General features: G+C 46.3%; 1 protein-coding gene across 4 annotated transcripts; it reads right to left on the reverse strand.

The window, feature by feature from the left end:
* Positions 1 to 760: 760 nt before the first annotated feature.
* On the reverse strand, positions 761 to 27,359 carry LOC147612557 (DNA-directed RNA polymerases II, IV and V subunit 8B-like). 4 transcript variants are annotated; one of them, XM_086783180.1, is made up of 5 exons: positions 27,272 to 27,359; positions 26,660 to 26,787; positions 26,219 to 26,376; positions 1,548 to 1,642; positions 761 to 1,268 (listed from the first exon to the last, which is right to left on the reverse strand). In XM_086783180.1, the coding sequence occupies exons 2-5, from the start codon at positions 26,730 to 26,732 to the stop codon at positions 1,154 to 1,156; spliced, it is 441 nt and encodes a 146-aa protein (XP_086639306.1). In that variant the 5' UTR covers positions 26,733 to 26,787; positions 27,272 to 27,359; the 3' UTR covers positions 761 to 1,153. The 4 variants fall into 4 exon arrangements, with proteins under 4 accessions (XP_086639306.1, XP_086639308.1, XP_086639309.1 ...); XM_086783182.1 differs by having other exon boundaries at positions 26,660 to 26,739; positions 27,272 to 27,331; XM_086783183.1 differs by lacking the exon at positions 27,272 to 27,359 and adding an exon at positions 26,883 to 27,157 and having other exon boundaries at positions 26,660 to 26,739.
* Between the last annotated feature and the right edge of the window lie 195 nt (positions 27,360 to 27,554).

Below are 27,554 nucleotides of genomic sequence, written 5' to 3' on the forward strand. Positions count from 1 at the left end.
CTCCTACCCAGGGCCAAGGCAGCTTCAGTGCTACCACCCCCTTTGGTCTATCTAATTTGCTTTACTGCATCAATCAGAAGAACCACTAAGGTAAGCCACTAAATTCTAGCCGAGGGATGCACGGCGACCCAATCTCAATGGGATCTCTCATTAATCCTTATTTCATACCAGCTTTCAACTCTTGGATCGATTCTTTTGCTGCAGTCCACTACATGCCTGCTTTAACAAAGCTGTAACTCACTAAGGTCGATAAAGGTGTTGGTAACGCTTTGGATATGTGGATGGTGTTGGCACAGCTTTGGATTTGTGCATTTCTACTGCCATCCACCACCATCTCCTCATGAGTCAGGCATGTTGCATACAAGTTCTCTGTGATATACAAATGCCCTCCCAAGAATCCCTTTTATGACCGCCTATATCACAACCAATAGATCAGATGCCCTACTTTTTTCCAAGGGTCAAAGCTCTACTTAGAATATATACCACAAATATATTTTTTCACTTTGAAAAGTATCGACTGAAAAGGACTCTTATTCAATGAGCATACTGCAAATGACGGAGCAAGGTTGCATGCTCATTGCCTGTCAAAAATTTCCCTCATGGCAAGCTGGTACATAAGCACATCTTGGAGCTTCATGTTCATCAAAACTGTTACCATGAATGATAATCACCTCACGCAAGTCATCTTTTGCAGTTCACTATAAAAATGTGACGATGATGCGTGAACCAATAGAAATGTTTGAGCACACATACATACCACTTCACCATGCAAAATCATTCACATTTGCTTTCAATGGGTGTCTTGTGTTGATTATGGCCCACAGGTTGAGCTGCACATGATGCTTGTCCAAGTTCCAGGTTCAGATTATTATCCAACCTTAAAAGATAACTCTCTTAACCACAAAATATATTCTACACACTTTTTCAAGCTACAACCACAAAAGTCTGTACATCTACTGTGTACTGCTAGTTCCAAAAGATGGATTGTGCACACAAAAAAAGACATGTTGTGATCTACAACCACAAAAGTCTCTACATCTACTGTGCACTGCTAGTTCCAAAAGATGGTTTGTGCACACAAAAAAAGATGTGTTGTAATCTACAAGCATCATAAAGATCCCTCTTCAAGCGCTCTTTACTTGAGATTGGTTAACTAGCCAACCTTTCTCATAAGAAGATAAAGCCTTTGATCCAACATCAAATTTCCAAGGTTACTGGGGTCTCCTTTCAGCAACATCAAAAGGCCTCCGAAGGATACATAGACCTCTCTACACAAGGAACATATGATTGTGAGTGAGTTCCTTTAAAGATTCAGCAAAATCTACACATAGGTGTGCGCGCACACACGTGTGAGCATATGTGGGCGCACAAACAGGAAGACATGTGCACGTCAATACCTTTCAGAAATTGATTTATGCATACACTAAAATGAAGGACAAAACAATGAAACCCCACCCCGCATCCAAAGAGAATTCATGCAATTATCTTGGTGTATATACGCAAACGTATGCACAGCATAAGCACATGAATGGGATAGGCCTCCGTACATTTTCACAGTGCCATTGATCTCTCGATCTGAAAACTTGTAAAGCTTTCCATACATGACGTACTCGTACTTGTCAGCAAGAGACTTTCTTCCACTCTGCAAATGCAAAAATGGAACAGCATAGAAAATGTAACATACACCTCAAATCAACATTTATATTAAATTGACAAACGTGTAGAGCTTCCCCTACAGAACATACTTGTACTTACAGCAAAAGACACTTTTCCACTTTGCAAATGAAAAATGGAAAAGCATGGAAAATGCAACCTACACCCCAAATCAACATATAAAAATAATTCAGAGTCACATGCGCCCCACACTTGGATGCCACATGGGCATATTTGTGTAGTCAGGCGCAGGTCTTCAAATAACTTTAGGGATAATGGATAAGCACTGAGCATGTTGTCAGCCCTTGTCCATGGACCAACTGCCACTCGCCATCAAGATTAGGTCTAGGGTGGGTCAGTCCGTGCGTTGTCCCGGTCAGATTTTGTGCGTTGTCCCCACAGTTTTGTAACCAACTTCGAGACGAACTTCATACAAGTGTCCCAGCAGCTAATTAGACCAAGTGCCCGGTGCCTGACATGTCTCTGGAATAGTCTGCAGGACATGCAGGGTGCTGGCCAGCACCTAATCAATGGTCATGCAGAATAGGCTGATTCCAGGCAGTGTAGGCCCTGTTAAGGCAGGCCAGACAGCGTGGACAGGAGGCAGGAAAGGGCGGACAGCAATTTGGCCAGATGGGGCAGCCTTGATTCAAGTCAAGCACCCTTATGGGCTCATCAAACAGCCTAAATACAAGTTATGCTGCATTAATTGAGGTCATGGTCTGGTTGTGAAGGGGTCAAAATACAAGTTATGCTGCATTAATTGAGGTCGTGGTCTGTGGTTGTGAAGGGGTCGAGCATGCCGACCTCGTGCAAGGGGCTGATTGCCCTATTTAAAGGCAAACTTGCAAAGCCCCCTTCCCTCAAAATCATCACTCAGATATACAATTGAGCATAGTCACAAGGAACGGGGGACGGTAACGGGGGACGGGGACGGGGATGTTGGATATGATAATTCAACTATGAATATTGATCAAGACATACTCAAGGTGGATCAAAGCTTGTACAAAACATCATGAACATGAGGGACAATAACTGGTATATGCAGAAAATTGCTTTGAGATTAACACAAAAAGACTCTAATTATGATTAGGCATGAACCAAACTTACATAATCACTTGATCACGACTTGTACCTTATTTAGAGACTCCTCTACCCTATTTTTAGTTGCATGAGTTGCATGAACCATATGCACCAACCATTTGTAGGCTTTACACCAACCACTGACCACTAGCCTAGCCACCACACATTAAATTGGACTAAGGAGTTGGGATTACATTTATCCAACAATCCCCCCTTAAGACCAAGTTCTTACAAGAACATGAACAAGTCTAACATACCTCCTTGACATATCTCATCATGGAATGGAAAATAAAACAGAAAGAAAACATAAACATAGCTATCTCACTGGGGTGATATAAAACTGTCCATGGAAACTCATCATGGAGTACTAAGAACATAGAAACATGAGAGCAACATCAGCTCCGAGTAGATGGTATACCACTCTTCAAAATATCAAGCATGGGGCTGAAGAGTATGGCCGAGAGGTCTCCCTCAGCTATGTCACGTGGAAAGGTAGCTCGATGGCGGTGTAGCATGTCCTCGATCTGGAGCTGATGAGGTGATCGTGGCCGACGGGGGGTCGAGGGTGTCGGGCACACTGGAGTGCAGAGGCTCGGTCCGAGGTAACTCCTCTCAAGCGAGGTAGGTCTAGAGTAGCTCGTGGAGGGTCCACAAGATCCACACTGTCGGTGTCCTCCACCTCCTAGGTCCGGAAGAAACTGGTGATGGTTGGCTGGCGAGGGAGGGGGCGGGGTGGCTGGGGCCGAGGCTCTCTCAAGAAGGTGTCCATGTGTCTGCGGAGCTCAAGCAGGAAGAGGCCCAAGCAACGCTGGTCCTGGAAGTCAATGATTCTGGAGAGTGGACCGAATCCCTCACGAAATAGACAGTGAAACCTCCCGCGGATCTCATAGTATACTGGGCAGCGGCATTGTTACATGCAGAAGCTCTGCGAGTCTTCTTTCAGCCCTAAACACTCCTGGAAATATGCTGATGCAAAACGCAGATAAGAACAGACAGTAGAGAGAGAGAGAGAGATGTGCTAGAAATTCAGTATATTGCTATAGTACAAAAAGGTACTCTTACACAGCCCTAGGCTGCCTTGAATAAAAGGTGATTAACACCCAAAACTGTCCCCCTATGGGACTCCCAGTGACCCAAACCCCTAGAGGGTTGAATGCCTTAACAATGAGCACATGGTCCCTTTTTATAGGACCTCTCCAAGCTTGGCCAACTGGCCGACAGCTGGTTGGCCAGGCCACAGTCCACAATTTCCTTTTCAGCGCTGCCCGACCAGAATATTCCCTTGATTAAGATGCGCCGGCTGCAGCCTTCCTCCGTTTCCGCCAACCAATGCTGGTTCAGCCGACCCCCCTTGATCTGGCTCCTAACGCATGGTCTAGAAGCCCCTCCAAGCCTTGCTCTAAATCCACCTTTGTCCTCTTGTGCTCCACTTCTGGTTCTTCAAAGTCTTTATCTGGCTGCCTTTTCTGGATCAGCGTCTAAAGTTTGTCCATGGCATTGATCATGCACATGACAGGCATATGTAATGCTCCTCCGTCTCAACCTCTGTGTGGCATAGTCGGCAGATCCTCTCCTCTCTGGGTCTCCGTATGAGCTTCCCGGCTCTGAAGATGCGCTCAGCTCTACCTGTCTCCACTCTGAGGCGGTTGGATGAAACCCGTATCTGGCCAATCGCAATCCGCATGGCATGGGACATGTGAACACTCAAGTAGCCCGGCTACTGGATGAATCCATCCTCAGTGAGTGTGAGGAAGTGATCTCTGTAGAAGTGCATCTTAGTAGGGAGCTCCGGAGGTGTGATCCATGTGCAATGTGTGTAGAAGCTGAGAAGATCTGACTGGATAACCCGGTTGGTATCCTCGTGAGATAGTCGGAGAAAAGGGGAGTCCAAACTGTACTAAAGGGGGGGGTAGGCGGTCCATGCTGAGCCCATATGCTGAGAACCAAGTGGAAACTAGTGCATACCATACTCCAGAGTGCCCCTCAAGTGCTAGTTGTCCGGAGGACTCCACGGATACCTGTGGGGATCCATGTGACTAATGCGATGGAGGTATGTGACTGTATGGAAGAGTGCCTCCACTACCATCGAGGCTGCAGCAAACTCTGCCTGGATAATTTGGTGTGGGACTGATGGTTTGCTGCGACTCATACGAGAGAACATCATGACCTAGGGCCTCTCAACTCGCTGCCAATCCTCATCATCAGATAAATCTGGCCCCCAAAAAGCTGCTCCATACATCAGGGCTAGTGTGACGAGGGTGTCAAAAAGCCAACCCTTCGTCCTGGGCTCCTAGAAATGTGCCTAGAAGCACTGCCGCTCAAGTAAGCTCAAGGCTGCATATCCCTGCGTCACTCTGGCATGTGCTGCAGGAAACATGGTAAAGCGTGGGCCACTGAAAGTGACACCAAGGTAGACATAGGATGAGACAATCTCCACAGGATCCCCTCTATATGTGAAGCTCAATATGGATGTGAAGGGGCGAGAGGTATTGAAGGCCATTACCTTGGTTTTACCAAGGTTAACAAAGAAGTCCCGTTGAGTGCAAAAGTCATGTAAGGCATCCAACTCTCTGTGAAGCCCTTCGACTGAGTCGTCTGAGAGAATGAGAATGTAGAAGACGACACAATATTGGGTCCCAATACCCACTGAAGGAGACCCCCCTACAAGTAGGAGTATTTGCTTATATTATTCTTTGGAGAAATGTTGTACAGTGCTGAGTACAAATGATAATATGAATGCCCAACACAAGGATGAGGAGGACCGTATGTCGACTGAGTATCCAGCTATCTCGAGGCTCTGCTGAAGACTCTCCTAGGCCACTGACGCAAGTCCAGATCTAGTGTGGATCTCGTAGGACGGGCCTAGTCTCACATAGCCGGCTATGTGGATCTGACAAACCCTCCCAGTCTCACACTATACTAGTGCACCTAGAGAGCCTTGCTCATCTAGTCATCTATCATAAGTTGTGTGCAACATCCTTTTTAGCACATACCTTGTCTTGGATACTCCTTCAAGGCATTTGTATCAAGAAAAGAATTTAAGGAAGAGCTTCAGCAGGTCCCACACTTATGCTACACACACGCACACAGGAGCATATATTCACACAAAGCCCTTCATACTGAGTTTTTGTCAAACCTCTGGAGATGCAGGGCAAACTCAGCCATAATGAAGTCCTGAGAGCCTTGACCGAACGACCGGTCTCTTTTTCCACCTCAACTCTCCAATCACAAAAGTGCTCTTCAGAAAGAAAACCCAAGTATATCTGGAAAAATCATCCACCATCACGAGCATGTACAACGCCTTACTCAAAGACACGGTACTCATAGGACCACATAAGTCTGCATGAATGAGAGCAAGCGATGCCGAAGATCTGTGTGTCACCTCCTTTGGAAAGGCGGCTCGGTGTTGCTTCCCCTGTAAACAAGAGGAACAAGCAGAAAACGGAGCCTTGATGGTCAGTAAACCCTTAACCAACCCGTCCTTCAAAGCTCGCTGCAGAAGCTGATAGCTCAAATGGCCAAACCGAGCATGCCAAAGAGCAAAAGAAGCACCAGAAGAAAGTAGAGCGGTCAATTTGTACAGACCACTATCTTGGATTCCAAGAGCCAAGATGCTACCAATCGCCTTATCACGAATGGTAATCTCATAACAAGAAAAGATCACCTCTGCACCCTGCGCTGTAAGAGCACTCACTAACAAAAGGTTAAAAGCCAAATCTGGAATATACAAAACGTCAAAGAAGTACCTCTTGTCCTCGGAAGAGCGGAAGATGGGGATAGTGCCATGTCCATGCACTGGCACAGAAGAAGAATCACCCAAAGTGATCTCGCCTGACCTGACAGTCATAGTAGTTAGGGGGTTGTTTGAAACGGGTTTCCTAAAAGTTTCAAACGGGTTTCGTAAAATCAGCCCAAAGTTTCCTACAAGTTTCCTACCTACAAGTTTTTGCATATACAAAATTTCAAATATATACTGTATAAAATATGTAAAAATAACACTAAATGCATAGAATACATGGAAACATCAATTTGAAGCCTACAGTCTTTGAATCACAAATAACAAAAACCATATAATCATCCATCATCAATGTCAAATGATCATGATTCAAAGACCATGGTCCACTATCCATGATCCATGATCCAATCATCCATCATTCCATGCCACCAAAAAAAAAAAAAAGCATACATGACACTACATAGGTTAAAACTTATAAGTTTGAAGTGTTCATGTCACATGAATCATGATGAATCCACAGTTATGGCCCAATGCTCATAAACAATACAAAATAACTTAGCCTTGATGAGGGAAAGCGGCACACGGAAACCAGAAAAAACTTTATCAAAAGAGTCGCACAGATTTCAACGTTAGATTTGGGGCCCAAAAAAAAAAAAGCTTGAAAGAAACGCGTTTCCTACAAGGAAACATTTCCTTCCTGTAGGAAACGCATTTCTTAACTACTATGCTGGCAGTGAAGTCCTCGAACCAATCTCAATGGGGTGTCATGTGAGCAGTAGCACCGCTATCCACAATCCAAGACCATGACTGAGAAGTCACAAGAGCAAGTATACGACGAGTACCTGCTAATAGAAGAATGCCATCATCCTTCTTGGGTTGAGACACCGCTGTAAAGGAAGAGTTCTTTGCTGCTTCATCACGCTTCTTCTTGTGACATTGGGGTGACTAATGACCCTTCTTGCCACAATAATGACATTCAATGTCCTTATTCTTTGAAGATTTGTTATTGTCTTTATCCTTGTCGGAATCCTTGGAGTTCTTGTCAGAACCCCCTTTCCCTTTCTTTTGCTGATTCTTCCCTTTATCTCGCACTGCCAAAGCTCCATCAGGGCCACCAGAGGTGCCAGTCCGCTCCTCAAAGCGAGACTCAATCTGCATAACAGAGGGGAGAACTTCTTCCCAAGTAACTAGAACAGGACTAGGAGAAGAAACGAGAGACTGAAAGTATGCATCAAACCTCTCTGGAAGCTTGGAGAGAAGCCGAATAGCCATGTCCTTGCCACAAACAACAAGCTCGTCCCGGAGATCTTTCATCTTCGAGATGAAAGCTGATAAAGATGGAAAGGCAAAAACTGATAAGTCCATAAGTTGCTTTTCCAACGCCAAAATCCGACCCGGAGACTTAATCTCGTAGAGATATGCAAAAGCCTTCCAAACTTCATGTGCAGCATTTGCTGTACGCACATGAGAGAGAACAGAATCCTGACAGTTCAACATCAAAAAGGAGAAAACGCGACGATCATTCGCCTGCCATGTATCAATCTGTGCCTAAGTCGCACCACCGGAAGCAAGGGTGGGAGGGGTGGCATTGGCCGATGTAACAAGCCAATCCCAAAGATCCACGCCACGCAAGGCCGATTTCACCTTCACCTTCCATAGGGTGTAGTTGGAATCATCCAACTTTGCAGCATCAGAGAACATATGAAGAGAAGTCGGTGCAGCCATCACAAGAAGCTTGGGCTCAATCTCAGAAATATGCACAAACTCAGAAGAAGAAGTGTCCTCCACAGGTACCAAGAGTGCCACCAAAGCCCGAAACACCACAGACCCCCTCTGCAAAGGGGAAGGACCACTGGAGAGGAAAACGCAGCACAAGAAGGGCTGTTGTCCTGAAAAACAGGCCGCCTATGTCCAAACTCCACGTGGAAAGAAAACGCTAATCAGAAAATACCTTATGGCTGCAATTGGTGAAGCCAATCTGAAGGAGAAGTGACCAGCAGGTGCTGTCCAGAAAACACAGCAGCAAAGGAGCTGCAAATCTGAGAAAAAACGCAGAGGAGAGGGAGGGCTGAATCTGGGGCAGCAAAGGAGCCGCTGAACCAGGAGCGATGATACCATGAAAGAGTGCACAGAGCAGAAGCAAAGTGGCACTAGAATGTGCTGAATAGAGAGTGCAAGAGAGAGATAGATATGGAGCAATCTATGCTGAATATACTGAAGCAAAACAGTCCCAAGCAACAGACACTAGAAGTCTCATAAGTGAGGGAGCAAAATATGTACAAGACTGAATGAGAAATGAGAGGCCAGCACCACCTATTTATAGGTGAGGTATGCTGGCCAACTGGGACAGAGAATGCTGGCCGACTGGTAAAATACCAAAAAGACTGGGAAAAATCCTAGAAAAATATGGGAAAAAGGGGTGGCCAGCCCACAATCAAGGGCCATACAAAAGGGACCAAATGGGCACCAAAAATGAGCAGAAACTGGGGATGAATGTGCTAATAGGCGGCTGTTATTTGTTTTGCAAATTTGAATGGCGGGTAGATTTGAAAGGCGGTTGTTGGCGTCCAGCTAACGTGTGCGACTAGCGGCCAGTAGGGCTATGTGAGAAGGATTGGTTGGATCAAAGCGGAGGGAGAGCTAGGAGTCTTGTAGGAGGTGTATCTGTTAGAAGTCATCTCCTGTCTTTATCAGACACCAGGGCCTCTGTTGTGGGTGTGCCCGCCCTGTATTCCAATCGGCCAGTAGAGAAAAATACCACGACCCCTCCTGATGAAGTCGGCCAGCTCCTGGTACACATGAGTGCAGTCGGCCAGCATCAGAGGCTCTTGCCAGCCTGTGGCAGCCACCCACATCATGGAAAAAATGGGAAAAAATGGGGGGAAAAAAACGGGGAGTGAGGAAAAATGATAAAACACCTTGTGCCCAGTCGTGAGGGCCACTAGTGCTGGCCCACTGCATGATGGGGCCATATAAATAAGCCCCATTGCCCCACATTGTTCTCATTCAGTTATTTCTCGGAATCTTGTGTATAGAGAAGAGTTATACGCCTATCTCTCTCCTTCTCTTGTGCTGTCTATTTTCTGCACTCTACTTGCTCTTGTGGTCTCAAGTTTTGTTATCATTTCCGCTGCGTATTTTGACATGGTATCAGAGCCCTAGGCTCTTGATAGATCTTGGGAGTTTTCTGAGTAAGAGGGGGATAGTTACGTTGCTAATTGGTGGACTGTTTGGATTGTTCGGGAAGAGAAGTTCCAAGAGGAAGGCGGGCTAAAGTGCTAGACAACCACTTGCAGGTTTAGAGTTTTTTTTTCCCACCCACCCACCTTTTTTCAGTTACATCCCCGCGATGGTAGATTTGTTAGAGATGGCTGAGAAGCATGTCAAGATCCTGACACTCTCCACGTTCCCAGTGGACCGTCAGTTGGACGGGAACAACTACAGCATATGGAAGGTTATGATGGAATCTGTTCTGGAGTCTTACGACCTCACTGATTTCATCATTGTTGGGGTTCCACGGCCGGAAGTAGAGGAAGGGGAGTTACCGTCGATCCAAAAGGACCGGGAGGCTCAGACATAGATGTGGGATCGTGTCAACGCCAGGGTCCGTTCGTTTATCTTTCTCAACTGCACACCGCAGGTAATCAATCATGTAAAGCATATGACGCTAGCCAGAGATATATGGCAACATTTGGCCTCTCTTTACAACAGGGTATCACCCATGAAGAGGATTTCCTTGGAAGTACAGATGCGGGTTATGAGCCCTGCAAAGTCATTGATGATGCGAGAGCATATTAACAAGCTGTAGGCTCTTCAGCAGGAAGTTCTTCAGGCTGGGAAGGAGATATCGTCAGAGGACATGGCCATAACGTTGCTGTCGCACTTACCCTCTCAGTACTCAGCATTCTACTTGTCTTTGATTACCAGTGGTAGGCTCAGCACCATCACGTGGAAGGAGCTTGTGCCCATGGTCTTGGACTAGGAGAAACGATTCACGAACCCTCCTCAGGGTGGAGGTTCGAAGGCCTTAACTAGCCAACGATCGAAAGGCCGTAACACGGACAAAGGGAAGGCTTCCTCGGAGAAGTCTTCTAAGAAGAAGTCCGATGCTGACCGCGAGAAACTAAAGGCAGAGAGGACCTATAATGATTGTGGCGAGAAAGGCCACTATTGGAGGCAGTATCCAAGCAGAAGACCGAGAAGGATGAAGATTCCTCAGCAGCAATCATGAAAACTCCGGCTTTTGTGCACCTGGAGGTGATGGACACCGATGTTTCATTTTCTTCAGGCAGGGAGGAGATTGGAGGATTCTCCGCAACGGATACTCGGGAGTGGATTCTAGACAGTGGTGCTTCCAGGCACATGACTCCTTCCCGTTCAGATTTACAAGATCTCTGCAGGTATTCTGGTCACATTCTTATTGGGGATACATCCACTATCCCAGTTCACAGTGAGGGCAGGTTGGAGATAGTTCCCGATGGCAAAGGGGGAAAGCATTCCTCCCAGGTGTTGTATGTTCCGTCACTTGGTTTTCATCTGTTGTCAGTGCATCAGGTTTGCAATACTGGCATACGGGTGGAGTTTGATGAGCATTTTGTTGCTCTCCGAGACAAAGCAACAGGCCAGGTGGTTTGGGAAGGCGAAGTGGAGAATGGAGTTTACAAGCTTTCAGCACTCTCTCTCTCCCAGGTCCTCAGGTTTGTGATGAGTGGCAGTCTGGTAAAGACCACTTAAGTGTGGATACGGAGCAAGTGCAGGCTTTCCGGGACCAGATGGTGGATAGCTTGCCAGTAGATGGCAGCAGTTGGCAGGAACTCTCCAGTACTGATGTTGGTAGTTCTTATATTCGTCAGTCAGAGGAAACTAAACAGGCAACTCATGCTCTGATGTCTCGTAGTATTTGGGACAAAGAACCTCCTGTAGATGAGGATGTTCTTTCCACAGGGACCTTTCGGAAAGCCAAGCAGGTGGCAGTTGATTATTTGCAGAAGGAGGTGCATACTCCAGGCTTTGTGGTTCCGGATTCAGAGGGGGTGGTTGACAAGTTTCAGAAGGCCTTGCGTGGTCTTCAGCAGGTTTCCAAGACTAGGCTTTGCACCGTACCAAGTGTTGATCCTTGTGAGCAGTGTGATGCCTCTTTGACTCAGAAGCAGAATGGTTCATTGATCTGGTTGATGGACACCAGATTGGACGTGAGCTTCCTGATGAGACTGTTGAGCTCATGGTTGCAGATGACTCTTTGGGAGACAGGATTGCCTTTCCTGTGGTTTCTGCGGCATGCGAAGGATCATGGACTCTTGTACATAGGAGGGGGATTGATCGACGGAGTTCGACTCCACGGTTGGAAAGACTAAGTTTTTTTTCCCCCATTTTTTCCATGATGTGGGTGGCTGCCCCACAGGCTGGCAGGAGCCTCTGATGCTGGCCAACTGCACTCATGTGTACCAGGAGCTTGCCGACTTCATCAGGAGGGGTCGTGGTATTTTTCTCTGCTGGCCGACTGGATGTGCCCAGTCATGAGGGCCACTAGTGCTGGCCGACTGCATGATGGGGCCATATAAATAGGCCCCATTGCCCCACATTGTACTCATTCAGTTATTTCTCGGGAACTTGTGTATAGAGAAGAGTTATACGCCTATCTCTCTCCTTCTCTTGTGCTGTCTATTTTCTGCACTCTACTTTCTCTTGTGGTCTCAAGTTTGGTTATCATTTCCGCTGCGTATTTTGACAGTATCCACTAGGATCTCTGAGGAGCTGAACTCCATTAGAGACTTGATCCAGTTCAATTTTGCTCAACTGTTGCTGCGTTCTTGTCAGCTGAGTGCTAGTTGTTGTGTGGGAAAGACCTGTCGTTCATGAAAGTGGATTCAGAGAATTAGAAGTGTTGTCACCACGGTCTACCTGTGGGGATCCTTGAGTTGTTTTGGAGTTTTTCTTCTTATGCTTGTGCCCAAGTCTCAGGGCTGTGTTGACACTGTTGTTTTTTTCTATCTGAAGACAGAGAGCTTGGTTTGTGTCAACTAAGAATGGATATATAGTCTTTTGTTTTGATGTTTTGCTTGTGGTGATTGGGTTGTTATCATTGAGTTCATGAGATAGATCATCTGAGTGAGTCTGACAATCGGTGTGCTACTGGTGAGTCAATGTTGACTTGGTCGGAGTCAGTTGAGAGAGTACAAAGCCAATTCAAGTCAAGTGAGGATCAATTAGCATCACCTGAAGGTGTAGAAGACTTGGGTTGGTTTGTTTGGGTTGGAAAGAAATGTTTTTGTATCACGTCTAACAGTCAGAAGTCTGCCATCAGTTGGGTCTGACTCTCAACAGTCATCAGTCAGACAGGTTAGTGGACTAAAGGGGATTCTAGTTCAGCTGTGTGTCACCTGAAATCAGTTGAGTGTCCACAGGGTTGCATCCTTGTGTGGTTTGAGTGCTTTGAAGGTTTAGAAGAGTCAGCAAACACAGAAGAGAGAAAGCTGAGTCAGCAGTCAGCTGTCAGCTGAGACGGAATCAGCTTAGTCACGATAGTCAGATGGGAGTCAGCTGTGGGTCAACTGGTGCTGTCAACCAAGAGACTGCAGTGTGATATCTCATTGAGATTAGGGCAGCCTGAGGGTTGGAGAGTATCAGAGGACACGTAGGAGGAAGATTCTGATTCAGGTGAGTCAACTGAGTCAGCCAGTTCTATATCTGACTACTGAATCAGTTTTTAGTCAGTTGTCAGTCAGTGGTCAGCAAGTCAGCAGAGGGTCAGTCAAGTGGAGCTAGAGTCTGCAGTTGTGTATTTGAGGTTAGCTGATGCTGGAGGATCACAGATGTATCTAGAGGACTTGTTTCAGACTGAAGTAAGCATCAGCATTCTGATTCTGGTCAGCTGGGTGTCGAAGGAGGTCAGCTAAGCTATATAGGCATGAAACTGGTGAGTTTGTTGCTAGAGGATGCAGCCATGGAGTGGTTTGAGTATGAGGCCACAGATGCTGAGAGAGGAAGCTGGGATGGGTTGAGAGAAGCCCTGAGGAAAAGATATGGAAAGGCAGGTACCCCAGAGGACTTGTGGAAAGAGCTGACCAGGTTGAACCACGGAGAGAATGAAAAGTGTTAGATTTTGACCAACTAACGTGGGCTTTGATACCAATGTTGGATAGAGGCCCTTGACTTGCACAACCACACACACATACGCAATGATCACTGAGAGCAAGATGGAGGTGTGTTGGAAAAATGTACGTAAGAGAATAAATGATGAGTACAAGTATGTGTTCTAAAGTATACTAGTCCCAAGGCTAAAAAGCCCGACACACAAGAGTGTGTTCACATGAGGAAAAAACCCATGTTAGCACGAGGTAAAAAGTGCCCATGTGTAAGTTTGTTCACACTTGGACTTCCCGGAGGCCAAAGGCTAACACCAAGCCTGTCCGACAACTTCATACACCATGTTGTTGATCTCCCGACTTTCAAAAAAGCCTATGACATGCTGGATAAGCTCTTTGGAGCACAGGGAAAGAAGGCGTCTTTGCAAATAGAGTTCTATGGCCTAATGATGCAGTCACATTCAATGCTCATGTGAACAAGATGAAGTCCCGGATGAACCAACTTGCAGCACTCAAAGCCAAAGTGGATGAAGATGTGGTTGTAGCTTTTCTTATCAAGTCTTGAAGATCCCTACGAAACCTCATCACCACACTCAAAAATCTCCCAAACCTCACCTTGGAAGGAGTCATCAACTTCTTCAAAGAAGAAGAGAAGAAGTTCAAGAATAAAGCAATAGGACGGGACAACTTCTTCTTTACAAAGAAATTCAAAGGTATGAAATGATCCCTTTGTGGAACAATCATACAGTAAAAGATTACTATTCAAAGAAGCCATGCAAACATTGTGGGAAAAACAACCACAACGAAAAGTACTACTATCATAAAAAAGCAGATGCCAGCATCATTGAGGAGAAAGAGCCATGATGAGTGGGCCTTTTAGAGTCCAAAATTGTGTTGTGCTGTGATGAGTTGTGTGTTGTTATGTTGTGTTTTGTGAGTAATCTAATCCTATGTATACTCTGCCCTTTGGATCTCATAATTGGCTTGTGAAACTAGAGCCATGCGATTGATCCTTGACCAAGAAAACTGGCATGAGAAACCATGAGCCTAGATTTACCTTTGACACAATATGAGGTAATCCCTTGAGGGAGGGATTGTTGGGAATCAAGGTCTTACTTGTGCATGTGAACCATCTCTTAAGAGGGGTCACTTATGTGTGTGTGTGTGTGTGTGTGTGAACCACCTCTTAGAGAGGTCACAATAATAGCTAGATATTTGTGTGTGACATAAGCAGTGATGTCAAGAGGCAACCTTTGTAACCTATAAAGATTTTTGTACTTTCATTGAAATCATCAAGCAAGAGCCACATCATTGAGTCGTGTACTTTACCTCTCTAGTCTTGAACTTTGTGTTCTCTCTAACTCTCTCTGTCTACTACTCTATAGCCATGGCTGCCTCTCCCTTTGAGCCTCCTTAGCTATGTACCTTGGTCCAACAGGAATTCACAATGAAGATTGATCATCAAGCACTTACTTGGTCGCAAACCCTGTCTAGTGCCCAATGGACTGATAGGCAAGCCAAGTGGAGTCAAATCTTCCAACTGTCTGGAGGTATGATTGAATATGTCTGTCACGTGCACTCCTTAATCCAGTGCCACGTTGTAATACGCGGAAGCTTTGGAGAAAGATCGGTAACTTCAAAACTCAGAATTCAGCACTCTTTTCGCGACGGAAAGTAACGCACAACACTTGAAAGGAGAAGTGCAGAAAATAGAGATAGAGAGGGAGAGGGAGGGAGATGGAAAGGACACAGTATTGGGTCCCAATTACCCTCTGTAGGGCCCCCACCACGGATGGTGTATTTGCTTTATTAGAATGATGAGAAAACTGAAAGAAAATACAGCAATCTTGGACCTTTTCTTGGCTGGAAAATCCTGCCCTTGACCTTCAGTTCTCCACCCCTTTGCTTAGTCCCTTGGCTTGTCTAGCCCTTGATTTGCTTGAGCACTTGGTGAATAATGAGATAAATCATTGGGATTATGGCCTCCACTATTTATACTTCTCTTCAGGAGCAGTCGGCCAGCTGATAAACAGGCAGCCAGCACCAATGTCCCACAATGCTGAATTAAATCCCAAAAAATGCTGCCTTTTTTTCCTAACATGCTGAAAGTGATGCGCCTGCTTCTGATTGGCTGGACACAGCTTTTGTCCACAATCCCAGGGCTGGGCTGCCTGTATGGGCTGCCCCATACATGCCCTTCAGCCATATAAAGGCTGTAAACTCCTGGAAATTGCCTTATCTGTGCCCTAGGGTTGTCCTAGGGCCCCTCCATGGCTGGTGGGTTCAGCCTGGGCCTGCCTGGCCCTCATGGGGGTGGTTCTACACCATTCCCACCCCCCCTCAGACCCGGGGTAGCCCTATGGGCTGGCCCCTTGTCCTAACCACTATCTACTCAGTGATCTGGCATCCGGTACCATACCAGATACACAAAACCACTATCATCATTCTAGAGGGAGACTCACAGCGCGGACTGGCACTGTTTCATGTGCAGGACAGTGCACATCTGACCTTGGACTCATGTGCAGGACAATGCACACCCGACCTCGGACGACTGAGATGGATCCCTGGCTGACTCGTCCCGGACTAGGCTCACATGGGACCAGTTCACCATCCCAGGTCCTGCACCTTCTTGTCACGTGCACACCCATTAGGTGTACAAGTGGCATGGCATCATCCGGCATATAATCAAGATATTCATCCAGGCATATATCAGTATGAGCATCATATGGGGGTGTTTCATCACCAACATCAGTATTTTAGTCATCATAAGCCTATAAGGCATTAATGAGCATCCATTCAGGGCTGTTAGCATCAGCCGACAGCATATCTACATCAACTGACAGCATTCAAGTCAGCCGACCAATCTTTTATGGCATTTTTATGGCATTATATGGCAGTCGTGGGCATGTGCATCTGGCCGACTGCAGCAACACTGACCGACCTGCATCAGTACCCGCATATAAATAGAAGCGCATCATCACATCTCAGATCATCAGCATTTTCAGCATTGAATCCATCATCACATCCCAGTGCATCAGTCCATCTGAACAGCAAACGCATAGAGCATCATCTCCAGCCGGAGAGCATCTGCGTTACAGTTCAGCATCCATTCCCAGCCATCCCCTTCAGCGTTTCCTTCCCAGGAGACAAGGGAAAGACGGTGGGACAGCAGTTCATTCAACATATCAGTATATTCAGCATATAGGCAGCATATTCAGCATCATAGATCTATTTAGATCTCATTGTAACCCATTCATCGAATATAGCTGCATTGCATTGCATTGCATTGACACATATTTGTCTATTTCTTAAACATCATTAAGTGCAGTTTAGTTAGACTAAGGTTGTGTTTACGACGGTCAAAGACCTCACATGTCACACTTCTGTACAGAAATGTCTACGTGGTGCCATCCAAGTGCGGGATGCACGTGACATCCCCTTCTGCTTAACTTGACGGAAGCTACATAGCCTCCAAATAATCCGTCGATAGCGTCGGATAGTCTTCGAACAACTCTTTGTCGAGCCATACCGCTTCATGAGTTCCTCGGTCCTGAAACTTCGTGAGGAACTGTCGTAGTCTTCGGCCTGAGCCATGCTTGAAACAGTGCAGAAGGATCTATTCTGGAACCATTACTTCTGCTTCATCCACAATGTCTGATTCCGCTTCGTCTTTGACCTCTGAAGGGGGTGGACCTACATATGGCTTTAACCAACTGACATGAAATACATCGTGCATAGTCCAACTCGGAGGTAGCTTTAACTGCCTAGACACCTGTGTCATGAAGTCATTCACGACAGCTCTTCTCCATGATGCCCATGATGCCATTACAGGTATGAAATCGACTCTGGAGAAATTAGAACGGCAATACTATTGGCCAAAGATGAGGCGTGGTGTGTTTACATATGTACAACGCTGTGACATTTGTCAAAAGGTGAAAGCTCCTCATGGAAAGAAGATAGGGTTGTTACAGTCCTTGCCAATTCTTGAGGGTCCTTTCCAGGACATTTCGATGGACTTTGTCACAAATCTGCCTCCCCGTCCGAGTAAGCGTAATACGCAGTGCTTAACTATTGTTGATAGGTTTAGCAAATTTGTTATGCTTATTCCTTGTAGGGCCAATGTAACCGCCGAGGATGTTTCCCAATTGTTCATTCGGCATTGGTACCCAATTGGCGGGATTCCTAGGACCATAGTGTCAGACCGAGATGCCAAGTTTACCAGTCATTTTTGGAGGGCATTGTTTGATAATTTTGGTACTAAGTTGAATTTTTCCAGTGCTTTCCACCCACAGACGGATGACCGGACAGAGATATGCAACCAGTTGGTCTTTGATGTGCTGAAGTGTTATGTCCACGATCAGCAAGGTAAGTGGGAATCGTTTTTGCCTTTAGTTCAAGCTGTTTTGAATGACTCTTTTTCTTCAGCTATTGACAGGACTCCATATGAGGCAGTGTTTGGAAGACCTTTCCAGTCGTTGTTAACCAGGACTTTGTCTTCAGTACCGGAGGTGAACAGAGTGACGGAGTCTTACCAGGAGATTTTAGAGTCAGTAAAGGACAGATTGGCTAAAGCGCAAGAGGCCTACACTCGACAGGCCAATAAAGACCGAAGGGATATGAAGTTTTCGGAAGGAGATTGGGTTTATCTTCGGATTATGAAGCAAAGACTGAAACAGGTGGGCAAGCGATGCCCAAAGTTGTCTTTCAGGAGCTTCGGACCATTTCCCATCCGGAAAAAGATTAATGATAGTCGGCCTTTGAAGAAAAGCCAACCATCGCGTATCAGAAAATGACATGGTCCTGTGGCATCCAATGCCTGTTCCCACTGAGTACCGAATTCCTCGGAATCCGCGTACGCGTGCTTCATGTCCTCTAGTCCTGTACCAACAAGGTCAAGTCTAGTGGTCTGAATCGTCGATACTTGTCCCTTTCTGCTCAAAGCATCGGCCACTGGATTGACCTTTCCTGGAAGGTACTCAATCATACCACCGAACTGCTGGAATATCTGACTCCAGCGGTGTTGTCGATCACTCCACTGTGCACTTGGCATCGTCTGAATCCAGTGCAATGCCTAATGGTCAGTGCGAACCTCGAAGTCACGGCCATGCAGGAAATGTTTCCAATGTTTCAAGACCTGTATAACTGCTAGGAGTTCACAATCATAGACTGAGTAGTTCTTTTTGGCGGGCAGTAACTTACAAGACATGTAAGCTACTGGATGACCATTCTGTTGCAATACACCTCCAATTGCGATATTACTCGCATCGGTGATCACTTGAAATGGTTCGTCCCACGAGGCAAGGGCTAAACAAGGCGCTTCTGATGAAGCCACCTTGAGGTTCTGGGATGCCTCCAACGCTCGTGGAGTCATTCGAATCTTTTGCCTTCTTGTTTTCACTCCCTTTAGCAGATCGGTGAGATCTGCCGAGAGATCAGAAAACTTGTCGATGTGGGTAGAATATGCCTAGCATATACCCACAAATGATCTACTGTCATAAGCTGTCTGAGGTACTTCCCAGTTAACAATCTCGGCCACTTTAGCTGGATCAAGTCGAATGCCTTCAGCACTAATTATATATCCCAAGTAATGCACCTGGAACAGATAAAATTCTGACTTCTTTTCATTGACGTAGAGCTCATTGCTTTCCAGCAACTTAAGGACTTTCTCCACATCAATGTCATGCTGCTCAACTGTAGCTGAAAATATGAGTATGTCGTCCAGAAATATGAACACACACTTTCCAATCAACTCCCGGAAAACACGCATCATCATGCGGTTAAATGTAGTTGGGGCGTTCGTCAAACCAAATGGCATGATCACAAATTCATAGTGGACCCGTTCTGTACGGAAGGCTGTCTTAGGGATATCCCCCTCTACAATCCGTACCTGGTGGTACCCACTCTTTAAATCCAGTTTTGAGAACATCTTTGCTCCATTCAGCCTCTCGAGAATATAGTCAATTCGAGGCATCGGGAATCTGCTCTTGATAGTTAGCTTGTTGAGTGCACGATAATCGACACACAACCGGGAAGACCCATCTTTCTTCTTGAGACAAACAAGAACGGTGCTGCAAATGGCGACACGCTGGGACGGATGAAGCCAGCTTGCAACAATTCTTGGAGTTGGCGGTCCAACTCCGATTCCATTGCCTTCGAAAGGCAATACGGAAACTTGCTCGGGGGTTCCGAGCCTGCGAGGAGGTCAATCCTGTGATCCTTCGGTCTGGACGAGGGGAGCTGGGGAGGGAGGCTGTCCCGAAGAAAAATTTTCTGGAACTTTTCATGGAGAACCGAGTACTTCTCGGAAGCACTGGCCACTGTCTGGGCTGTCTGGATGTAAATCATCGCACACTGCGCCTTTCCTGACTGCTCGCTTAGCCTGCAAGTGGCTTATGAGCGGAAAGTTCGGAATACCTGGCTCACACTAAATGGTCATCGGGGTGTTTGACACATTTCGATTGATCTGGAACGTGTGCTTGTCCCACTTGACATCAGGAAGAAACTTGTGAAACCACTGGATACCCAAAATTATGTCTGCTCCTACAAGAGGAGCAACCATAAAGTCACGCACAAACTCTATGCCCTGAATCACTAACTTAGCACCTAGAGCTTCATACTTGACGCTCATTGTCATACCTGTGCTAAAACCCTCAACCTGTTTGTCCACCGGAGTCAGCTCGAAACGGGCACGCCTAGCGGCCTATTCCGTGACCACATCCTCCGTGCTGCCGCTATCAAACAAGACAACGACCCTCTAGCCACCTATGTAGCCAAAGGACTTGAGCAATTCGTTGTGCTCATACTCTTGGTCATGGGCGCCCTTCTGCTTATCTTCAAGCTCCCGGCTAATAATTGCTTCAATTGAAGCACCGGGGTTTGAAGAACTAGGGTTAGCCGCTAGGTGGGAGCTGAGCTCACCACGGAAGCTGTGGAGGCGGCGATGGCCTTTGGAGGCTTCTTCGGACAATCCCGAGAAGTATGTCCTTTTGTATGACAAAAGAAACATCTACCCTCCTCCTTGTACTGAGAAAGCTCCTCAGCGCTCAACTTGCCACCTGTCTTGCCTGCCTCCGCTTTTTGGTCTGGAGTAAGCTTAGACGCATTGTTCGAGTTCTTGGAGCCAGTGGCTCTCGGGCTCTGTCCTAGGGAAGACCCCGTCTGGTTCTGGCTTTTGCCCCCCGAGGTATTAGCCCTGGAAGAAGCCGGCTGGGAAGTCTTGGGCTTGCCACCATTGTGTTTCATTTCTGCACTCTGCGCAAGCGAGAGTACGTCCTCAAAGGTGGCTGGCCTAAACATACACACCTCCCATTGGATTTGCGTGTCCAGGCCCTACAAAAACTGCCCTTTCTTATCCGTATAAGATAAGCCTAATTGCAGACATAAGGTCGAAATTTTATTAGCAAACTGGAGGACTAGTTGCGCATTCTGACACGCTCCCCTGAACTCGTCTTCGAGTCGCTCAAGGTAGTGGGGCGGTAGAAACTGCTGCTTAAGGTCGCGAACGAACTCGTCCCACACATAAGCTGCCATACCTGCTCTAGTGTGGGCATGAGTCCACCAAGGAATGGCCTCACCTTCCAAGTACCAACTGGCTACGATCATTCTGTCAGTATCTGTTTTCCTCACTGCGGCAAAGTAAGCTTCAAATTGATGTAACCATGAATAAAGAGTTGTGGGATCGAGTTTACCATTATACTTACTGAAATTCATTTTCTCGGGAAAATGATTCGAGGGCGCCGCCGGTGTCAATCTGCCGTCCAAAGCTCTAAGGTAACGCTCGTGTTCCACGCGTCACATGGCGTCGTCTTCTCGTTGTCGGATCTCCAATGCACGCATCTGCAACTCAAGCAAGGAGCTTGGCTACGGCTGTGACCCCGCGAGAGGGTCCCTGTGACGAGGATCTGGAATCTGGGATACGGAAGGAGAGGGAGGAGGAGATGGAAAACGCGACGCTGGAGAGCGGGTACGCTCCTCCAGAGCCAAGATCCGCGCCTTCTGCTCATCCAACTTGGTTGTCTGTTCTCCGAGTGCTCACATCATCTGCTGGAACATGTCTGTGACACTCAAGCCGGGTGCCCTAGCTGGGCTACCTGGTGCACTCTGGTCCCATGGTTCTGGGTCTCCCTCGTCGCCGAAGCTCGCCATAGCAGGAAAATGCAATTCCTTTCCGGAACGCAATCTGACCATCCACTATCTGTGTGGGAGACTTTCGGAGGCTTCCGGAGGCTAAAAACCAACCTTCCTTCGAGGGACACGAGTCACTCCGAAAGGGGTAGTCCACCGGCGTCTAAAAACCAACCACACGAGCGAGAAAAAATTTCTGGTTTTCTTTGCTGAATCTTTGTACTTGAAGTAGGCTCTGATACCACTGTAATACGCCGAAGCTTCGGAGAAAGATCGGTAACTTCAAAACTCAGAATTCAGCACTCTTTTCGCGACAGAAATTAACACACAACACTTGAAAGGAGAAGTGCAGAAAATAGAGAGAGAGAGAGAGAGAGAGAGAGAGAGAGAGAGAGAGAGAGAGAGAGAGGACACAGTATTTGCTTCTGATTGGCTGGACACAGCTTTTGTCCACAATCCCAGGGCTGGGCTGCCTGTATGGGCTTCCCCATACATGCCCTTCAGCCATATAAAGGCTGTAAACTCCTGGAAATTGCCTTATCTGTGCCCTAGGGTTGTCCTACAGCCCCTCCATGGCTGGTGGGTTCAGCCTGGGCCTTCCTGGCCCTCATGGGGGTGGTTCTACACCATTCCCATGCCCCCCCTCAGACCCGGGGTAGCCCTATGGGCTGGCCCCTTGTCCTAACCACTATCTACTCAGTGATCTGGCATCCGGTACCATACCAGATACACAGAACCACTATCATCATTCTAGAGGGAGACTCACAGCGCGGACTGGCACTGTTTCATGTGCAGGACAGTGCACATCTGACCTTGGACTCATGTGCAGGACAATGCACATCTGACCTCGGACGACTGAGATGGATCCCTGGCTGACTCGTCCCAGATTGGGCTCACGTGGGACCAGTTCACCATCCCAGGTCCTGCACCTTCTTGTCACGTGCGCACAGCTTTTGTCCACAATCCCAGGGCTGGGCTGCCTGTATGGGCTGCCCCATACATGCCCTTCAGCCATATAAAGGCTGTAAACTCCTGGAAATTGCCTTATCTGTGCCCTAGGGTTGTCCTAGGGCCCCTCCATGGCTGGTGGGTTCAGCCTGGGCCTTCCTGGCCCTCATGGGGGTGGTTCTACACCATTCCCATGCCCCCCCTCAGACCCGGGGTAGCCCTATGGGCTGGCCCCTTGTCCTAACCACTATCTACTCAGTGATTTGGCATCCGGTACCATACCAGATACACAGAACCACTATCATCATTCTAGAGGGAGACTCACAGCGCGGACTGGCACTGTTTCATGTGCAGGACAATGCACATCTGACCTTGGACTCATGTGCAGGACAATGCACACCTGACCTCGAACAACTGAGATGGATCCCTGGCTGACTCATCCCGGACTGGGCTCACATGGGACCAGTTTACCATCCCAGGTCCTGCACCTTCTGTACAGAAATGTCTACGTGGCATCCAAGTGCTGCCAACGCTCTCTCTATTTTCTGCATATAATCGTGCTGCCGACGCTCTTGGTCGAAAGGCCACCATTCGGACTTTTCAGGGGTCAACTGTGCTAAAAATTCAAGGAAAAGATTGAAGGCATAGTATGCGGATTCGTTAGAATTCGGGACTCCATACATTTTGGCCCTCCGTTGAGAACCAAGTCCCTATACAATCCTAGATGATTGGCTACCCACTTCGGCAGCTAGCACATCGCGCTTCTCCAAACCCGTCTTGATAGGGCTCGCTTCCAACCCAAGTAGCCTTCTTCTTGCCGCTTGGCATTTTGTTGCCGCTGCTGCGCCTATTGATAACGCTGCTCTTGCACACACCTCTACTAGCCGCCGTCACGACCCGTGTACACAATTGCCTAAGCAATCACTGCCCTCTAGCATACCGCTACCCAAGTCGCCAACCTCTAGTGTATAACTGCCTAGCCCTCCAACGTACTGTTGCTCGCTTCCAAGTTCCAATAGCTTAGTAATAATGTAGCCTTGCACCTCCTTAAGCCGTGGCACCGCACGGGATCAGCATAGACACTCCGTGGCTTCATCAAAGCAAGTTGTCATGCTTTCTTCTTTGGAGGTGACAGCAACTCGTCGAGCAGAGCTCCCTCGAGTCACTAGTGGTCGAAGCAAGAGGAAGTAAGAGAGAAGGTGTGCATCTCCAAATTGGCATATTCAGCTCGGGATCCTTTCTTGCACCAAGTAGCAAAAAAACCAAAGTGAAAAGCCGCCACACAACCAAACAATAAGAAAATATAGAATATCTCACCACCATGTCATCATTCGTGTCCTCTGTATTGTCCAACTCTACCTATTGGTTACTATCTTATGTTCGGCTCTGCCTTGCATGCTCGTAGATGTGTCACACTAGGTTTGTTACAACTTATAGTAGAGCTTGTTGCACTTTGTGACTGGATGTCCTATTGGGATTCAGCTCTTGAACGAGAGTTGGATTGATAGTGGCATTTAGATCTTTGTAGTATGGCCTACAAGAGGAGTCTTACACTAGCCTAGGTAAGAGGCAACAGACTTAAGTAGACGCTATAGACGGATGTCCGGATCCGAGGATACGCTTACATAGACTTGTCTCCTTATGCATTCACGAGGATGTGAATTGAACAAAAGGGGGGAAGTATGTTACGTCTCGACAAGCCTAGGATTAGGGCTAGGGGCGTGTGCTAACCCAAGATTAGGGTTAGGTTTAACCCAAGATCAGAGTTAAGGATTAGCTTGGGCGTGGGGACCTGGAGTGTTCACACGTGGGCTAAGGGCGCTAGCAAGAAGAGGTGTAGATTGGCTAACATCTTATTATTAATTGCCTAGGGCTAATAATGACTAAAATCTTATAAATATAGCAAGAAAGCTTATAAATAAAGCAAGTGCTAATTATTACCATATAAGTGCTTATAAATAAAGCAAGTGCTAATTATTACCATATAAGTGCGACACGAGGTCAAATATTCACGTGGTGGTTTGGGCTACTAAGGAAGCGTGCAGGATCTCGTGGCCATGGAGCTACTAGGTGGGTGGTTCGGCCTAGTGGTATGGGATGCTAGGTTGGGGCCATCGGTATAATCCTAGAATGTGGTCTATGGAGACCTTACAATGGCTACCACATGTAAACCATATGAACCTTAGGATAGTCTCAACGAACACTACCTTTACCCACAATAGCACCACCATAAATCCCATACAAAGTTGCTAAACTCTCCGAAGAAACCAACCATAATACCCCCCTCCACACAAGTTTCATGCAGGAATCCTTTTGTGTATGCAAGTGTTGGGAGGCCACCTATGCACAAGTCACCATTGCATAGGGTACATGCCTTCGTGCTACGCGTTTCTCGCCATGGTCATGTGTACTGCTGCCCCATTGGATAAGGAGTAGATGAAGACAGATAAGGAGGGTCATCGTGCCAAGAGGCTGAAGAAATTCAAGGCGGGTGATAAGTTTGTCAAGTTTGAAGCTTATCATGGTGAATATGATGTGAGCAAGACAATGGCTTTCATAGCCCAGTTTGATATTGTCTTTAGTGATGCAGAGTTTTCCGAGAAGTCAAAGATTCGCTATGTGAGCATGTTTCTAAAGGGCTCGGCTGCCAATTGGTGGATAACTAAAAAGCTTTCTAGTAGCCGTGTTCAGACATAGGAGGACTTCACAACGAGGTTCTATGCACAGTTCTTGCCTCCCAATGCTGTGGAGAAGATCATTAGCAGATGGGATAAGATAGAGCAGAAAGACAATGAGTCTGTGCAAGCTTATGTGAACAAATTTTGGAAGATTTATTTGGAGGTCTCACCATTTTTGTTCGTGGGTGAGCTTGAGAAGAAACGGAAATTCAAGTATGGGCTTCAACTGGTTTACAAATCTGATCTTGATACGCATCACAATGCTAGAGATGAACGCACCTAAATCTAATGTAAACTTACTGCCAACACAGGGATTAGCAGTGAGATAAGTCCTGTGACATGTCCACGTGTGTGCACATGACAAATGAAACCTCACTTTTTGGGGGTTTCATATCTGTTTAAAAAGGTTATTTTGTAGAAACATTTCAGAGATTTTGTTTCAACAAAACACATTTTTTACTATTCGCCCGGCAGCTCACCATTGCACATAACACCACCCAGTGAGCAGGTCCACCTCCCACTCACCCTGGAAATCAATCAATTTGCCATACAGCCCAAGGTGTCCATGCTAACCCGTAAAGGGGGCCCTCCATTGGGTTTTGGGACCCAATCGGATGTCTGGTGTAACTCTTATCTCCCTCTATTCTCTGCCCCTCTGCTAGTGAATGTAACATTGACAGCTGCCATGGCTACAAATGGAATCACTACAAGTGTCGTGAAGTCTGTGAGGACAATAATGCTCAAAAAAGAATACACAAAATTGCTGCAAAAGAAGCAGACACAGCTTATTCATTCTAGAAAGTGTGCACGTATAAAAGTATTTATAAAACCCTCTGCATATGAACTTTGGTCCTATAAAAGGACCCTTTTTCTTTACATACTTTCATATCTTACTCAAAATCACATCTTACTTGGTCAAAAGTAGCATCATCGGGGGTGCCATCCATGCTAAGAGTGCTAGACAACGCCATCGTAAACTTGTCATCGACTTGCAGAGGATATATATCTGTATTCACATCTAGCAGCATATGCATATCGAACTGCTCACTCCTTGCCTCGATTCTGGACACTACAATGCATATTTCCAGTATATATGACATTGACAGCTATGCTTGAAGGTTTCATGATGGCACATCAACTCAAAAACTATGGCTAAAACCATAGTCGTTTCATAGAGCAAACAGTCATTTTGAGATAGGAAGGCATCCAATTCCTCAACAAATCAAAGCATGCAAAATTATATTTGCTGAGGGAATAATTAGGCCCAAGCTAGTTCTAATAAATCGGTTGAGTAATGTGAAATATTTCTCAGGTACATACAGCAACAACGAGAACATGGAAAGCTGCCATACCTTTGTCGAACTTTTTCCCATCTGAGTCCATCCTGACAATGGTGAAGATGTCCTCAAAGAGCAACTCCACCATGGTTTATCTTCTCAGAGAGGGAATTTAAAGAAAAAAAAATGTGATGCAACACGCTCTGCATTAAATTTCAAAAAAAAATCCACCAACAAAAGTAAAATAATGATGGGTGATTCACAAAGCAGAATTTGATTTATTCAAAGAAGAGGTTACCTATAGTGAAGCATACAAAAAGGCTAGCAATTGTAAGATTTCAATAGATGCTTTCAGTGACAAATACAGTAGCTGTCTTCGCAGGGTTTAGGGTTTGGGTTTTAGGAATATATACGTATATGTGTGTGTGTGTGTGTGTATAAGCTATTTTCTTTATTTAATTAAAAATAGACATGTGCATGGAAACCCTAGCCAGGACAGAGTTCAGCGAAGCATGCAAAAAGTAAGATTTCAGTGACAAATACAGTGGTTTAGGGTTTGGTGTGTGTGTGTGTGTGTGTGTGTGTGTGTGTGTGTGTGTGTGTGTGTAGAAACCCTAACCAGGACAGAGCTCAGCCCTTTCAAAAACTCAAAAAAGGAAAGGGGTATTATGCAAAGAAACAGCATACCTTCCAGCACGAAGAAAACTGGTCGGCGACAACTTGGCGACTACAGTCCTAAGCGGAAATAAAATTGAAAAGTCTAAATAAAATTGTTGCATTTGATTAGAGTTTCATTTAATCAAATTTTATTAGAGTTTCATTTAATCGTAGCATGCGCTCAATTTTGGCACATTATTATTAGCATCATTTACATCTGCTTTAGAGTTTCTTTCATTGTGGTGCAGTGTGGTACAGTGTACATTTCAAATAGCTCATAAAATAAAGACTTTTCCTTTTCACACGCCCCCTT

Source organism: Cibotium barometz, chromosome 45 (genome assembly GCF_041138505.1).
Source record: "Cibotium barometz isolate CiBa-2024 chromosome 45, ASM4113850v1, whole genome shotgun sequence".
Lineage (NCBI taxonomy): Eukaryota > Viridiplantae > Streptophyta > Polypodiopsida > Cyatheales > Cibotiaceae > Cibotium > Cibotium barometz.